The sequence below is a fragment of the Dioszegia hungarica genome (genome assembly GCF_025882075.1).
Source record: "Dioszegia hungarica strain PDD-24b-2 chromosome Unknown MKK02contig_16, whole genome shotgun sequence".
Taxonomy (NCBI): Eukaryota; Fungi; Basidiomycota; class Tremellomycetes; order Tremellales; family Bulleribasidiaceae; genus Dioszegia; species Dioszegia hungarica.
Window position 1 is genome coordinate 258,623 of NW_026515773.1, and position 15,206 is coordinate 273,828.

Below are 15,206 nucleotides of genomic sequence, written 5' to 3' on the forward strand. Positions count from 1 at the left end.
GCTGGGCGTCCAGATTGAGAGGAAGCAGATCGGTGCGCTTCTGGCAGAGGCTGTGTCTACGAAGGATGCGGGGAGGCTCAGTGAGGGTGAGCAGGAGGTAGTGGCTATGCTTTGCTCCATGATTGGCCAGCAAGGTAAGTGCCGATATCTAGTACTGGAAGTACTTGCTGACACAGACAGCCGAACTGCTACCCGCAGAACACGACGTCCTCGCTCGGGTACACCTCGTCACCGACCACTCAGCCACCACCGCCATCTCTCACCTACGGCACTTCGAGTCCCTCTCTCTTCCCGCTCCGCAATCAACCTACAACCTGATCCTACAACACCTCACCACCTCGTCTCCATCCTCCACATCCCGCTCGCTCGCCTGGGACCTCTTTGCGCACATGCGACTGGTCGCTCATCCCCTCCCCCTCCCTTCCGTCTACTCTACCATGATCGCCTCGTGCGCCGCCTCGTCCGATCCCCGTCCCGAGATGGCCCGCGACCTATGGATCCAAATGACGCAGGAGGAGCGCCTAGATCCCACCGAGCCGGAGTATACGGCGTACATCCGCGCCCTGTGTTCAACGCGCGGAACGTACCTGGAGGGATTTGACGTCTTCCGGCAGATGTTAGCGAGGCACGAGGAGGCGACATACGTCCCGTTCGCGGTGGAGGGAGAGGAAGAGATGAGGTCGAGGTATATCCCGACGAATGAGACGTGGAAGGCGCTATTGGAGGGAACGAAGCGGGCGGGGGATCTGGCGAGAGCACGATGGGTCCTCTCGGAGTGCGTGAGACTGCATGCTGCGCTCGGAGGCCAGAGGGGAGCGGGCGTAGATGATGAGGTGATGGCGAGTGTGTTCATGACGTATGCGGCGTGGAAGCCGGTACTGAAGCGGATGGTCGTCAAAGAGAGTGAGGAGAAGGCGGATTCCGCGAAGAACGGGGATGCGGTCCTAGGGGAGGCAGAGGCGGAACAGCGAGGGGTTCAGCAAGATGCCGGGCTGGACGAGTACGATCTCGACGGTCAAAGGGATCTCGAGGCGCAGACATCGGATGGAGGGCAAGGCATGTTCGCCGCTCGTGTACCCACAACGAGCGCTGAAGCTATCCGGGAAGCCCAACTCTTGTATGACGCGCTCTCCCCCTCGGTCGATCCTACCTCCTCCCGGACCGTCTTCTCGGATGTCCGACGCTCCACTCGGCTCATCAACTCGTACCTCTCCGTCATTTACGCCCATTCATCTACTATCTCGGAATGCAAGGAGGATTGGGACGGTCTCACCCCCGACTATACCTCGGGAGGCGGGCGAAATGGCTGGTCGTACCTTCACGCGCTGGAACGGTGCTCGATGGGCCAGCGCTCTCGCTCTTCTGGCGCCGAGGATCGAGCTGAGGCCCTCGCTTGGGCCAAGCAGCTCTGGAGAGGGTATATAACGGTATACGACACGCTCCTCCAACGACTTTACTCCCCCACATCCATACCCGGACTCGCCCATTCCCTCGGTATCAGTCCGCGCCAAGTCGAGAGGTGTTGGCGCGCCATCATTCGTGTCCACGCCCTCAACGACGAAACCACTCCCGCCTTATCCCTTCTGACCGACTTCCACACCCGTTTCCCCCCCTCGCATATCCTACATGGCTATGCGCCGGCTACGGAGCACGGCTTCCAGATGCGCTTTACGGATCCGACGACCGTGCCCGAGGCGGACGTCCCCCCGCACTTGCTCTTCAAGGATGTGGATGTCTTGCATCAGAGGCTGGTCAGGGATGAGCGGTACAAGGAGGTCGGGACGGTCAAGTGGGTGTGTCAGGGGTATGAGGCGGCGTTGGCGAAGCGGAGGAGGTGGAGACTGGAGGGGGTGGGGAGGGCGAGGGTTCGAAAGGCTCGCTTGGGACTGGGGAGGATCGGTGCGAGTGTTGCACAGGTGATGATTGACGGGGATGGCGAGGCTAGCGATCAGGAGGCAGTCAGAGACTAGGGGGTGAGGATATGTAGAGTAGGCACGGTAGATGCATCACATCGCTCATGCACGCTGTTCGACTTTCGCTTCGGCTCTGGACGCCTTGCGACGCTTGGGCACGGCGGAAAGGCGCATCATACCGTCTAATCTTCATACAAGTGCTTTTAGCTTCAGCATTTGTTGCAGAGCATAATCGAGAACTGAAGTGCGTCCCATACGCAGCTTCCAGTGCTCGCTGGCCAATGATTGGCATTCCTGAATTCTTGATCAGGCGCAGCGATAGAATGGAGCCGAATACAGGTAGGCACAGTGTGCAGGGTGGATACACCCCAACTAGTGAGACCATGACTACTGTCTGCGTTTCCTTTCCGGGACAGCTTTTGGGCACGAGCAGACATAATGTTTGCATTCGAGTGAAACCGATTGCAACCGATCAACCTTCTAGAAGCCTGATCACGTTGCACCTCACCGGCGCGGTCGCGGGTAGCTGGATTACTCAGAACGTGGCTGGCATGGTACGGGCCGTACGCATCCGGATGGTCCAGCTTGAAAATACTTGTATGGCGGTTTAGTTACATGACGCCTAAACAGGTCGGGGAATGTAAGCTTAAGGATACCGCAGCGTCAGGATCTGCATTTCGACGTTACTGCGCCATGAGCTAGCTAGTGATTAGCGCAGGATGAGGTGGCGGTATGGTGGCTGATGATGCGCAGGTCCCGTCACGCTCTGAAGAGTGACAGTGACATTTCTGCATGCGTGAAGCGGCTCGAGGATGGCTCGGCGTAACATCTGACAGCGGAGGCGCCGGTATCGACCCCTAGCTATCGTCCTCGTTTGGTGATCTGCTTTCGGCCGCACGGGGTATACCCGGAGGATCTCGGTCCTACGTGCGAGCCAGCCCGGGCTCGTTCCAGGCTGTCAAGATCTCTGCTTACTCCGCGCGCGCAACCGCAAGCTCAGTAGCAGTCGTGCATGTGGACAGCTCGGAGGAAAGGTTCACGCCACACTGGCAGATCCGAAACCGGAGTAACGTGACGTAAACCTAGGGTCCGGCCCGATTATCTCCTTTTCCGGCCAATGTTTCAGATTTTCTGCATACCGCGCGTTCCTCACCCCCTCTCGTTTTGCTACTTGCGGAGCTATACAAGCGTTACATTGTCGATCTCTGTCTCGCATAGCTGACGCCAACCCGAGAGAAGACCGGTCCGAATACCTGCCGATAGCTCTGCCGACCGCCTCAAGGCAAGGCGTTTGATCTCCCCTAATCTGTCCGGAAACGCGACTAGAGTCTTCGGGCATGACCAAGCCCACTCGGCTCTCTACCCTTCATTAGCCCCCTCGCCACAGGTCGATCATGCATCAGTCGCCGCCAAGATACCCACACCGGCATAGTAGCAGCCCACGGCGCACCCATCACCGCCCAATTTACTCATAGGGCCCAGACATAACTCTGGCGCCCGTGGCCAGCCACACCCTACAGGGATCGACCCGGATCTGCAAGAGTAACTCCGCGGTTCTGGAGGCGGTGTGTCAGGAGTTCGATGGCTGATTAATGGATGACACGCGGGAGGTACGACTGCTTGCGGTCTCGTCGGCGTGGCGGCGCCCGGATCTGCGGGCCGAGTACTGTAGATCCCCTTTCACAACCAGGTGATGACTAGATTTCATTAAGGTCCCGGCGTTCAGATTGTGGGTGCGGGTGTGATCAGCTCAACGGGTCATAGCTGTGGACGGCTCGAGCATGGGCATATCGGTCCGACACTACATATAGCTCATCCTCCCCCATCATCTTTCCGCCATTCCTCTCACCCATCCTCCGTTCTCGACTCACGAACTCTCTCGACCAACTCCTACCGTCTCACCCACCCCTCTATCTCCCGACTCCTCATTCCTACTGTCAACATGGGCTTCTTCAGTCTCAAGAAGAAGTCGGCCGCTCCCTCTACCGTTTCACAACTCTCCCCTCCATCCTCCTCTCGATCGGCGTCCCCGGTCGCGCCCTCTCCTTCCGCTCGCCCTACGCTCCAGCTTCGAGTTGCGATCCACGCCGCTCTCCTTGAGCGAGCAAACTCGGACGAGCTCTTTTACATCGAGGTGGACCCAGAGGAGGGGGTGGAGGCTATTAGGCGGGTCATCTCCAGAAGAATAGGGGGCGTCGCGTTGAGCATGTTCAAGGTGAGTCTACGGCCTTGCTTTTCCCGTGATCGCGCGTACGAGTGCTGATGACCCAGGTGGACATACCCATCGACGCATTCGAGCAGGCTGCAGAGTATACGCGGCGGTACAAACATCGGGCGGACCTCATCACCCACTTCTCTGCGTACTCGCTCGACGACCCCCAGCAGATCAGGTGCAGTCTCGGACCGGCGGGCTGGCAGACCCAGCTGCCCGAATCGCTCCGCATCAAGGACTGGTACCCCTCCGCACCTCTCAACAGCGAGACCATCTCCATTATCGCCCGCCCCATACACCACACCACCAGCTCTGCCCGCCCACTCACCCTGCTTGCACACTTTGCTGCTCCCACCGACTCGCAATCGCACGGCTCCTCCCCCTCCCTCTCTTCTAGCTCGCGCTACATCTCCGGCTCTCCCCCCTCCAGACCCACGCGTCGTGCGCCCACACCCGTCGACATCCTTCCTTCCTCCACGATTGGCCAGCTCAAGGAGGCGCTACTGCGGGCGGACGGACGGGCGATGGACAAGCTGGACAAGGTCATCCTCTGGCGCGTCGAGATGTCAGAGGAGGAAATGGTGGTGATCGAGCAGCGGGGCGGTCTCAAATCCGGTCAGATGCCATGGCCATACCCACCCACTGCCGAGGTTCCCATCGCACTCTCCAACGACGCCCTCCCTGTCTCACACTACTTTGCCGGCGCGCAGTCCAACACCCGCAGCGTCAGCCTCTCGGTCTGGATCCACCCCTCCGCCTCCCACTCTCTCGCCCGGATCTTGCCGGCCGAGGCTCTCAACGCACCTACATTCCGCTATCCCATGGTCTTCCCCCCTCCAGAGATCCGACGCCCATCCGCTTCTCACTCCCTTCCTCCCGCTTCGCCCGTACTCGATCTGGAGACGACCGTATCAGCGTCCACGTTGCCCGCTCGGGCGGCCGGTCGCGCTCGGCGGGGACGGCCATCCACTGCTCCCCCAGCGTGTGACACACTCGACGCTCCCTCCCCGTTCGGCGGTCTCCGCGCTCTCCGTGCTCGATCCCCTCTCGGCCGTCCACCCACACATGACGCCAAGATGATGGGACTGGGCATAGCGGGCTCGGAACTTCCGCCCATCGGAATCTCACCGGTCGATGAGATGGGCATGGATTTGACCAAGCTCAGTCTCAAGGTGGATATGGGCGCGTCAGCTCTCCTCGTTCCCAGATCGCCCGAGATCGTATGGCAGCCGGCAGTGGGGCATGTGCACAGGGCGAATACGCAGTCGAGGGGGATCCGGTCGCTGGCGCACAGTCGGAGTCTGAGGGCACAAGAAACCTGCTAGGGGGATGCAATAGGGAAAGAAAATGATGGATGACATGTAGATCATAGCAAATGGACAATTCTCCTACGATTTAGACTATACGATGAATCAGTATGCAGACCCAATGAAGAAGGCTCGGAACGTGACGAAGTAAGCAACATTGCCATTCATGCATCTGTTTTGTCATTGAGACCTATACTAGTCTACACTAACTACGTACTACGAGCTATACCTAGATACCACATGAATCCTACCTTTACCTTGTAAATACCATGCTAAATTATGAGGGACACGCAGCCAACTATATCTACTATACCACGGGCGACTTCCCTCCACAACATCGCCTTCCCACGTATCGTACATCCCTACCTCCCTGTAGACACCTCATCGACCTACTTCTTCCTCCGCAATGGCTTGATCTGCCTCCGTCCCGGACTTCCAGGCGCGTTCGCATCTCCCGCCATTCCCAAGCTGAATCCCCCATCTGCCGGCGCCCCAGGCTGCGGGCTCCCGAAGCGCGGTACACCGTTGGCTGGCGCGCCCGCGCCGAACCCGAAGCCTCCTGCTGGTGCTCCGCCGGGTGTGTTGGGTGCTGTCTGAGCTCCGCCTGGAGTTCCGTTGGACTGGAAAGGCTGTGCAGGAGATGGGGCGGCCGCAGAGCCAAAAGAAAAGCTGGAGCCAGCGGGGGCAGTGGCTGGTGTAGCTGGAGTGGAGGTATTGGCGCTAAAGTTGAAGGTGGACGGAGTGCCGGCGGGAGTAGTCGATGGCTGATTGAACCCGAAGCCGGTACCGAAGCTGCTGGATCCGCCAGGGGTAGTAGGGGGAGCGGCTGCGGGCGTGCCAAAGCCGCTACCGAAGCCGGACTGGGTTGGTGTGCTTGATCCGAACCCGAACCCAGTGGATGCTGGCGCCTGGGCGGATCGGGCAGGTGCTGCGTTGGATCCGCTACCGAAGCCGCTGCCGAAGCCGCCACCGAATCCAGTAGAAGCGGGGGCGGTAGCGGGAGCAGCGGCGCCAAATCCGTTGGCAGGTGCAGCAGCTGGAGCCCCAAAGTTGAATGGCGAAGCGGGAGCCGGTGCAGCTGCGGCTGGGGCAGCGGTGGGTGTGGACGACCCGAACGTGAACGCAGGCTGGGCGGCGGGTGACGGCGGGGCTGACCCGAAGCCATTACCGGCTGGAGCGCCACTTGGCTTGCTTGCATCCGATCCGAATGCAAAGCTCGTCGAGGGCTGTGGAGCACCGAAAGCGAACGGATTCGCCGCAGGGGCCGCTGCAGGGGTCGCTGGCGCGGAAGAAGCGGGCTCGGCGGGCTTTCCGAAGAAGCCACCAAATGGGTTTGCCGAAGAGGGGGGAGGGGGCGACTTGCTTGCGTCTGCGGCTGGGGGTTGACCGCCAAACATGCCAGCAGCAGGCTTTGCAGCAGGTTCGGCCGCCTTGGCAGCGGGCTGACCAAAGCTGAATCCGCCTGACCCAGAGTTGAGCGAAGGCGTCGCGGCAGGGACAGTGTTGAAGTTGAACGAGCTCGTTGGCGCGGGAGCAGCCGCTGGCTTGTCCGCAGCTGCGGGCTGGCCGAAGGTAAAGGGCGACTTGCTAGCGCCAGCGGTGTCGAGAGCAGGCGTGGCAGCGGGCGTGAAGTTGAATGTCGACTTGGCCGGCTCAGCAGATTTGGTCGCGAACTAAAGTATCAGCCATCTTCATTTAGATCGCACATAACACACAGATAAGACCTACCGAGAAGTCCGGCGCCTTTGGCGCTACTGCTTCCGCGGCCGGCTTCTTGGCTGGTTCACCAAAGAACGATCCGGTGCCATTCAAGATAGGCGGTACTTCTGTGACCGATTTCTTGGCTGCGGGAATCACCACAGGAGTGCCACCAAACACACTTGCTCCTATGCCAGCTCCGCTCTCAGCGGGCTTTGCGAAGCCGAATGCCGGCGCTGCAGGCTTGGCTGCGTCATCTGCTTTGGGCAGGCCGAAGCTGAAGGGAGTAGACGCAGGCGCGGGTGGTGGTGCCGCGGCAGGTGGAGCAGCTTTGCCAAAGAAGTTGGGTACGCCGTTTGCCGCAGGAGGCGCGGACGGCTTGCCGATACCGAGCGACCCAGTCTTCTTTGCGGCATCTGTGCGCATGTCGTTGGCAATATTGGTGAAAAGTGGAGGAGGGTTGGTGGGTGTGGAGGACGAAGAGCCGAGGGCAAAGAATCCAGATGCGTCTGGCTTCGCGACAGGAGGAGCAGGAGCGCCTGTCTCGGGTGGTGATTCCGGTTCCGCCACGATCGAGCCGCCCGCAAGTGGGGATGAGGCTCTCGGCCGGCTCGAGTTGAACCGAGAAAGCGGGCCGGGTCGCCCGGATGGGACCGTCAGGCTGGACGCAGCGGGCTGCGCACCAGAGCTTGACGACTGCGCAGGAGCAGCAGAAGTCGACGCCGCAGGAGCAGGATTGGGCGTAAGACCAGCAAAGCTGATTCCCGAGAAGCTGGGGAGCTGAATCTTGCTTGTCTCCAGCTCCTCCATAGGTGGAAGGTCCTCCTCCCTCGCCGAATAACGTCCGCCATTTGGACTGACCGCCCGCGAATTGGCCGCAGACTCGTGCTTCCGCTTGGTGATGTCCGACTTGGCGCGCAAGCTCGACTTTTCCCGTGGTCCTGAGTCTTCTCGGACTTGGTATGTCGAAGACGAGGTAGACTGTTTGGGCGAAGGAGCCGTCTCCATGATGGTTGGTACGGGTGGCGCTGGCTCGTTGGCAGGCTGAGGTGGAGGCGAGGTCCCTTTCTCAGCCGTCCCGCGACGTGTGGTCCGTCTCCTCGGCGTCTCGCCTGAAGGTTCCGGGGCAGCTTTCTTGCTCCGCCCTTTTTGAGGCTTGGGAGTCGGTTCCTCGGCAGCATCGTCTTTCCGCTTATTCCGAGCGGATCGACGTGGAGTCTGTGCTGGCGAAGGTGTGACGCTCGCCTCGCTCCGTTCAGATCGCATGTCCGAGGTTCCCCTAGAAGAGGCTTCGCTGCGCGACCCCACAGAGCGACTTGGGCTATGGCTAGGACGATATTCTGATGATCAGCAAGGCTCTCCATGAAGTCTCTGCTAGCTCACCCTCGTCCATCCCACTCCGAGAGCGCTCTGCCCGCTGCTCCCTCTGGTCCCTCTCAACAGCCTTCCGCCGTCCATACGGACTGATCATCACGTTGTAATCCTCCCCTAATCTCTCCTTCTCCCGCTTCGAGCGAGCACTATCACCCGCCTGGGAAGTCGCAAGCGGTACGCTAATCGCTTTCCGGATGGAGCGGGAGGATGAGCCGACGAGATCTGGCGGCATTGACGAAAAGGACGAGGTAGATGTTCGAGCTTCGGCTAGTGGTGTTTTCCGCATGGACTCGAGGGCGAAGAGGATCCGCTCGGCGTCGTTCTGGTGTACATTTTGAGGCGTTTCTGTTCATAAGTACTGATCTGCAAAATGCGAAAGAGTAGACGAAGACCTACCGGCTTTAAGCTCGTTCTCGCGAACGAATCCCTTCTCCGAGTCCCACACGAATTGGCCTTTCCGGATTGGCGGCATCCCACTTGAGGATCCGGCCGGACCGACCGATCCGAGTCGACTTGAAGCAGCACGAGCGGAAGGCGATCCACCACCCTGCCATCGGTCCTTCATATACCAATCCTGGATTATCAGTCTGCGGCCAGGACGCTGTACTGAAACACTCACCAAAACGCTGCTCTCCCGCTTACTTCCACTGGCATTCATTCGGTCATCCTCCTCCCCGTTCATGATCATCGCCCTGCTTCCTCCACGCGATTCCCGGTCCATATTGACGTCACTGCCGGCTGTCGACTCTCGGCGAAGACGCGAGGTAGTGGCGGAACGCGACATGCCAGAGGTCTGCCTTGGAGCCAAAGGCGATGGTGGTGCTCGGAAGGGGGATCCAGATTGCAGGCCAAACTGTCAGATCAGCTACCGGTCGAGGTCACTCAGACACCGGTACTCACATCTGTGCTCTCGCCATTCCTCGCAGGTGTATACCTCGCCGGAGTCAACGACGCCCTCGTCCGCCCTGAATGGCTCTCCTTCCATGGGCTCCACTGCTCCTTCTTCTCCCCCTCCTGCAGCATTTCTTCGTCTGCCGTACCCGTCATGTCCACCCGTCTCGATCGAGTCAAAGCTGAGCGCTTCTTCGCAGGCGAGAGCAAGCTGGTAGGAGGGTCGAGATACGGCATGGACTGAGAGGATTTGAGGGGTCTGGAAAAGTTGGGGGGAATAGCGGAGCCCGAGCCTTGCTTGCTTTTGGGCCTGAGCGAGACGTCGGGAGGTAGTGGTGGGAGCATGAACCCGGTCACCGCCCGTCCCGTGACCTGGAGCGGCTTTGGAGCGTACTCGCCCATCGTAGGCGATGGCGATCTCCTCCGCAACCTCTTCATGTCCCGGTCATCCTCCGTGGGAGTTCCTGGCTCCTCCTCATCCCAACCACTGTCCCGCTTCTTCCCTTGTGATCTGTCCTGCTGCGCCTGCTGATTCCGCGATGGACTGGCCAGCCACGCGAGGGGGCGGGACAGCATGCTCTTCAGGCCAGAGAGCAAGCTCGGCTCCGACCCCGAGCGAGTCATGCCGAGATTGGATGAGGAGTAGGACTTGGGTATCGACGGTCGGATTGATGGGAGCTGCTTGGTAGGTGATTTGTTGGGAGAGGTGTTGCCGTTTTGGCCATGGGAGGAGGGACCGGCCACCGTGAGGGCATCGTGGAAAGAAGCGGGGCGGGAGTACGGCTTGGCCAAAGCGTGGAGCCGGGGATTTGTGGATGCCCTGTGCGCGCCAAAGAGGTTGGTACGAGGGGAAGGGAGGTCGTAGTCCTGGTCGTGGTCGTTCATGATGTAGATTGTGTTGTTGTTGATGCGGGGAAAGGCGAAGGGGGTGGATGTCCTTGTCGTGGGTATCGTCTAGAAGCTTCGAAACAAACACGTCCGAGTCATAAAGAGACGGGTAAAATGGGGGCTATATTGACAACGCTCTGATCTCACCCTTACCGAGGTGCTTGGGCGAGCTGGAGCGGGTATATGTGTGTCGGGGACGGAGAAGGAAAGGCTACCGTATCTAATAGTGGAATGGGCGAAATCTTGGTGCGGGGAGATGGTTCACCCGGGTAGGGTCAAAATATACAGCCAAAGCAATTTCCGGCTTTTATCCCAGATCCGTTGGCCACCCTGGCTTGCGGCGGAGCCGATGACACAGTGTAGAGAGGCTATACCACACTGGGGTACATGCTTCTTTGATTTATCCTGCGTGCTTGCGGACGCTGGAGGTGTAGGCTGAAAGCCTCTATATAATGACTACAACATATGTGATCGTTCAGGGACGTTTCGGAAAGAACGGGAGGGAGGGCAATGATGAGGGATCTGGTCAGGGGTGTGGTCGTCAGAGAACTCGCAGTCCGCGAGCCGAACGAATCTTGGTCGATCCGCTGAATTGTGACCGGGACTATCCTAGTCAGTGACTGGATTTCAATAGTCAGAGTTTTTCAGCGCTGGGTCACTTACTGGATCAATGGTGTTGTCCGTGTCACTCCTCCGGAGTAGGAGGTCGAGGAGGAACCACGGAGGCTTCCCCGTCGCTCGTGAGCTCGGCTCCGAGCTTGGATAGCTCTCGGCCGAGCCGCTCGATGAAGGCATCTCGGCGTAGTGTCGGGTGGTCAAAGTAGAATTGGACAACCGTCTTCATATTTGACTGGTCGGTCAGCTCAGGCTTTTCCTGTCGATGGCGGCGGTCCTCCGTTGAGCGAGATCAGGACTCACCCTGACATTGTCAATGAACCCCACAATCTCCCTCTCGTACTCATCCGGCAACCCGTCATATCCCTCCAGGTACGCTCTCTCGTGCTTGTCCCTTACTCGCCCCGGCATCCGCGAATGTTGACCCGCGAGGACCACCGTCGGTCTCTGTCCTTGGTGGAACTTGGGCGGCCGAGGGTCGTCCACAAAGACAGGCATGGTATGACGTTTCGGATCGCTGTAGAGCTGTTTGAGGGCCTCAAACTCCCGCTCGAACTCCTCGTCCGTCATAGCGTCTTGTCGGCCGCGGCGTGATGGCCCAGGTACGAGTTGAGAAGCCACATCTGGGAAGCCTTCCCCCGTATTGGCAGGTGTGCGGTAAGAGGTAGAGTGGTCACCGTTCCCGTTGGTAGGCAGGACGATCTGTAGGGGCGGAAGATCGGACTCTTCTCCGGTGAGAGGCGGCGAGTTGGGTCGACCGAAAGGGGAGTTTTTGTCGGCTGCCGCAGACAGTCTCTTCCGCTCTTCCCGCTGCCTCGCCACCGCCTCCAGGATCATCAGTCCCTCCGCCCGGACATCGCTCTCTGCGGGTGTAGGCTGGTCATCCCCCATACCTTTCCGAGGCACCTTTGGCAACGGCGCGTCATCGTCGACGACGAAAGGGGATGACCTGCCCAGCAAAGCGTCCTTTTGCCCCTTTGCTTCCCGCGCTGCCTGGACCGCCGCGTTGTTGGCGGCGATTCCGAGCTGGCGGGCAGTGAGAGGAAGGGATGCCCGGGCTTTGCCTTTACCGTTCGGCGGTGGTAGGCGGGTTACGGTGGACGCGGCTCGGGAATGGTCCGGCCCGGGAGTAATGGAGAGCGAAGTTTTTCTCCTCTTCTTGACCGGCAGCTTCTCCTTTTCCCCGTCGGCCGCAAGTCGAGAAGGACCTGCTTTGGGTTGAATGATTTCGGTGGGAGGTACCGCCGGGTCAGATGGCGGTGTGGTGACTGTGACTGCAGGCGGTGGAGATGGCGATAGAGATGATAGAGGAGAAGAGGGGGCTCTCGAGAAGCGATCGTGATTGGGGATATGAACAGGTGTGATGGGTGTTGGATGTGCGAGAGTCAGAGTCATGCGAGGTTGTCGGCGAATGGGGTAGACGGTGGTGCAGGACGGTGGGAGCATGATGAACAAGGACGAGTGTAGGGAGGGCGAGAGGAACAAGAAGGCGAGAGTCAGCGAGAGCTCCGATACAGTTGGTAAATGGGGGAGGGAGAGATCAAGGGGACAAGACGCAAGGTATGGGGTGAAAAGGTTGAAGTATGAAGACAAGATGGAAGGTGAATCAATTCGGTTGAAAGCTCACCGACTGGCCGGGGTCCAACAGTCGTTTCTATCCGAAGCGAAGGCAGCTCCTCCAAAGCCGGGTCGGGCGACTTGCTTCTTTGCCCTGTCGGTACTGCTGGTGCAGCTCGTCCATCGGCATGGTCCGAGCGTATAGTATGTGCAGTTGATCCGTCTGAGGCATGGGCGTAATGGCGGTAAAAAGTGATGAAATCGCGTAGATGTCGATTGAGATGCAAAAAAAGAGAAGAAGGCGTCAGCCTCGTTCTCGCCTCAAGTCGTAGACGGTCCGAGCTCACCTCGACTGCGATTCGGTAGACTGCTCGCTGCCCTGCGCTTCCCTTCACTTCGTTTCCGCTCCTCCTCTGCGGCAGCTGCAGCAGCCAGCTCCGCAGCCGCCGCGGCTGCCTTCTCCTCCTCTGTCGGCGGCGTCGCATCTCTGATTCGCTCCTCCACCAGATTGCCATCGTCGTCGAAATACTGCATCGCGTATCCCTTCCATCCCCGCTTCTTTGGCTTCCTCTCTGCCTTGTCCTTTCTCCCTCCTGCTTCTGATGTTCCGGTATGCGGTGCATCTTCCGCGCCCGACGACGTCTTTGCATGTGGCGTAGACGCTCGGGCGCTCGCGCTGGTGGCTCGTGCGCGTGGTCCGCCGACAGCTGGACTGCGCGGCCGTGTAGTGGGTGTGGTGGTCATAGGGTTTGACCTAGTCGATGAGCTGAGCGACGCGATGACTTCTGACCGGCGCGCTTTAGTGCTTGTGCGGGATGGAAGCATGATAGGCGGGATGGGACGGCCGAGGAGGTCGCGAGATCGGTTGTTACGCAATTGGGGCGATGTTGAGCTTAATAGTTGGAAACGCAGAAAGGAGGGTTGGAGGTGTGTAGAATATTGAGTGGAGAAAGAGCGGTGGCGTTGTTTCAGATGGTGTGGATGGTGCTGGGTGGTGCGCGAGGCGACGAGGGAATTCTCCGATGCACGTCAAGGCTATATGTATGGCCTGTGAAGGGGGCTGGTGGGTCAGGGTATGTATGGGAAGTGCCACTTTTCGAATTGGCTCGATTGGAGGCGAATGGGATGGACGAAAGATGTCTGAATTATTAGGGCACGGTATGTCTTATATGGGCAGACGCAAGAGCTAAAGAGGACTGACTGACCGGCGTGGAGGTACCTGTGTCGGATTTACGCGTGCTCGGAGGGTGGCGGCCGAGCTTGTCTTTGGAAGGGGTTGTACGCGGTGCTGGGCCCTGGCTGTTGAGCGTTTCACTTTGGCACAGCCTGGCGAAGGGGTGTGGCCCTTTCGGTCGAAGCGCGTGAGAGCAGGGGGCGAGGGAGTCGTCCTTTGACGTGGCGTTTGAGGTGCTGTGTTACGGTCGTCGAAGATCCACTTGCTTCGCCAGAGCGATGGGTGGCGAATACACGAGAGGGTGGCGAAAGGTAGAGACTTGGCTGCCGGTGATAGGACGGTCCAAACAGCCGAAGCGAAGAGCGCGAGCTTACCTTACGTAGGGGCGTCCTTCGTCTGTGTGGCAAGACCCCGAGCTGTGATTGGTGAGCTTGGCTTGGGGCCCGCTGGAATGCTGCCGCCATGTCTCGGAAGGATCTGGTCCGAGCGCAGAGTCAATGCACCGGTACCTGAGCGGAAATAAAGCACGCGGAAGCGGGGCAGAGGCATGCCTCGGACCCCATCACGGTCTCATAGATGTGCTCAAGCTTCCGACTTGGGGAAGGCGTACATCTATGGCCACTAAATCAAAGCTCCCTGTCCACCACAGACATCCCGCCAGATGCGAACTCGATGGACTGAGAAGCAGGAAGGAGATTCAGCAATCGACCTGTCCAACTCGGTACCGGACAGTAATCTTTCCCGAGTCCTATCCCAGGTCGCCAAGCTGTGCCCTTCCTCCAAAAAGGCGATTCTCAGACACCCGAGTAGCTCGCTGTTTCAGCAGCTTGAACAGCCCGACTTTTCCTCCATTTCTGTAGTCCTATGTGCGCGGTTGCGAGCAGAAGGTAGGAAAAGATGGCCGAGGACAGAAAAGGATGACAGAAGTTCAGTGACGGCCGACAATCGCTGTAGTGATACTTTCCACAATGCATCGCGGCCCCCCTATCATGGTTTCGGGATACCAGCTACCTGTAGCAGCTCCCACAGCCTTATTGGCGATCCCTTTGCCGTCTATGCATTGTAGTCAGGATAAGAAGGAGATCGGGATACAGCTGGCAGAGTCTACTCGCAGGGTACTGGTCTTGCCAGCTGCTGTACCTCACTTTAATGCTCAGTATCAGTCGACTAGCCACTTAAATTTCCACCTCCTGACCGTGTACTAGAGTGACCAGTGCCACTCATGCTTCGAGAAGCTTCAAAGCTGAGTGTCTATGGCGAGAAGGGAAGAGTTACGATTTTTTCCCCTTCTGTCAACGACAACCACGACATCTGCATCAAGTCATTTCACTCTTGATGATCTGGCTTTAGGGTGCCCCAATCGTCGGTGGATAGCGACTGTAGCTTTAGGACTGCCCTAGCTGCGCGCAGCAGGACCAACAAGTGGCCCTCATGATCGGATCCCGCTTAACTTATGACCAACTACCGATCGAGCCTTTTTCCTCTTGTCCACCAAGCTAGCTGTCGACCAGCTACATCTCAGGGCAGTCCAAAAGGTACAGATGGCTCTTGACCAAGCTCAGACAGTGCATCAGGGT

The 15,206-nt window shown here is 59.0% G+C and overlaps 3 protein-coding genes across 3 annotated transcripts; 1 reads left to right on the top strand and 2 right to left on the bottom strand.

Annotated features, from left to right (window-relative positions):
• Positions 1 to 3,855: 3,855 nt before the first annotated feature.
• MKK02DRAFT_38192 (uncharacterized protein) lies at positions 3,856 to 5,450 on the top strand (the record flags this gene model as incomplete). Its single annotated transcript, XM_053089982.1, has 2 exons — positions 3,856 to 4,128; positions 4,185 to 5,450. The coding sequence occupies 2 exons, from the start codon at positions 3,856 to 3,858 to the stop codon at positions 5,448 to 5,450; spliced, it is 1,539 nt and encodes a 512-aa protein (XP_052943313.1).
• A 371-nt stretch (positions 5,451 to 5,821) lies between these two features.
• MKK02DRAFT_38193 (putative nucleoporin nsp1) lies at positions 5,822 to 10,280 on the bottom strand (the record flags this gene model as incomplete). Its single annotated transcript, XM_053089983.1, has 6 exons — positions 5,822 to 7,105; positions 7,161 to 8,470; positions 8,514 to 8,849; positions 8,901 to 9,078; positions 9,124 to 9,357; positions 9,405 to 10,280. The coding sequence occupies 6 exons, from the start codon at positions 10,278 to 10,280 to the stop codon at positions 5,822 to 5,824; spliced, it is 4,218 nt and encodes a 1,405-aa protein (XP_052943314.1).
• Positions 10,281 to 10,968: 688 nt separating this feature from the next.
• On the bottom strand, positions 10,969 to 13,199 carry MKK02DRAFT_38194 (uncharacterized protein; the record flags this gene model as incomplete). Its single annotated transcript, XM_053089984.1, has 4 exons — positions 10,969 to 11,133; positions 11,202 to 12,166; positions 12,526 to 12,618; positions 12,803 to 13,199. 4 exons carry the CDS (start codon positions 13,197 to 13,199, stop codon positions 10,969 to 10,971), a joined length of 1,620 nt encoding a protein of 539 aa, XP_052943315.1.
• Positions 13,200 to 15,206: the final 2,007 nt, after the last annotated feature.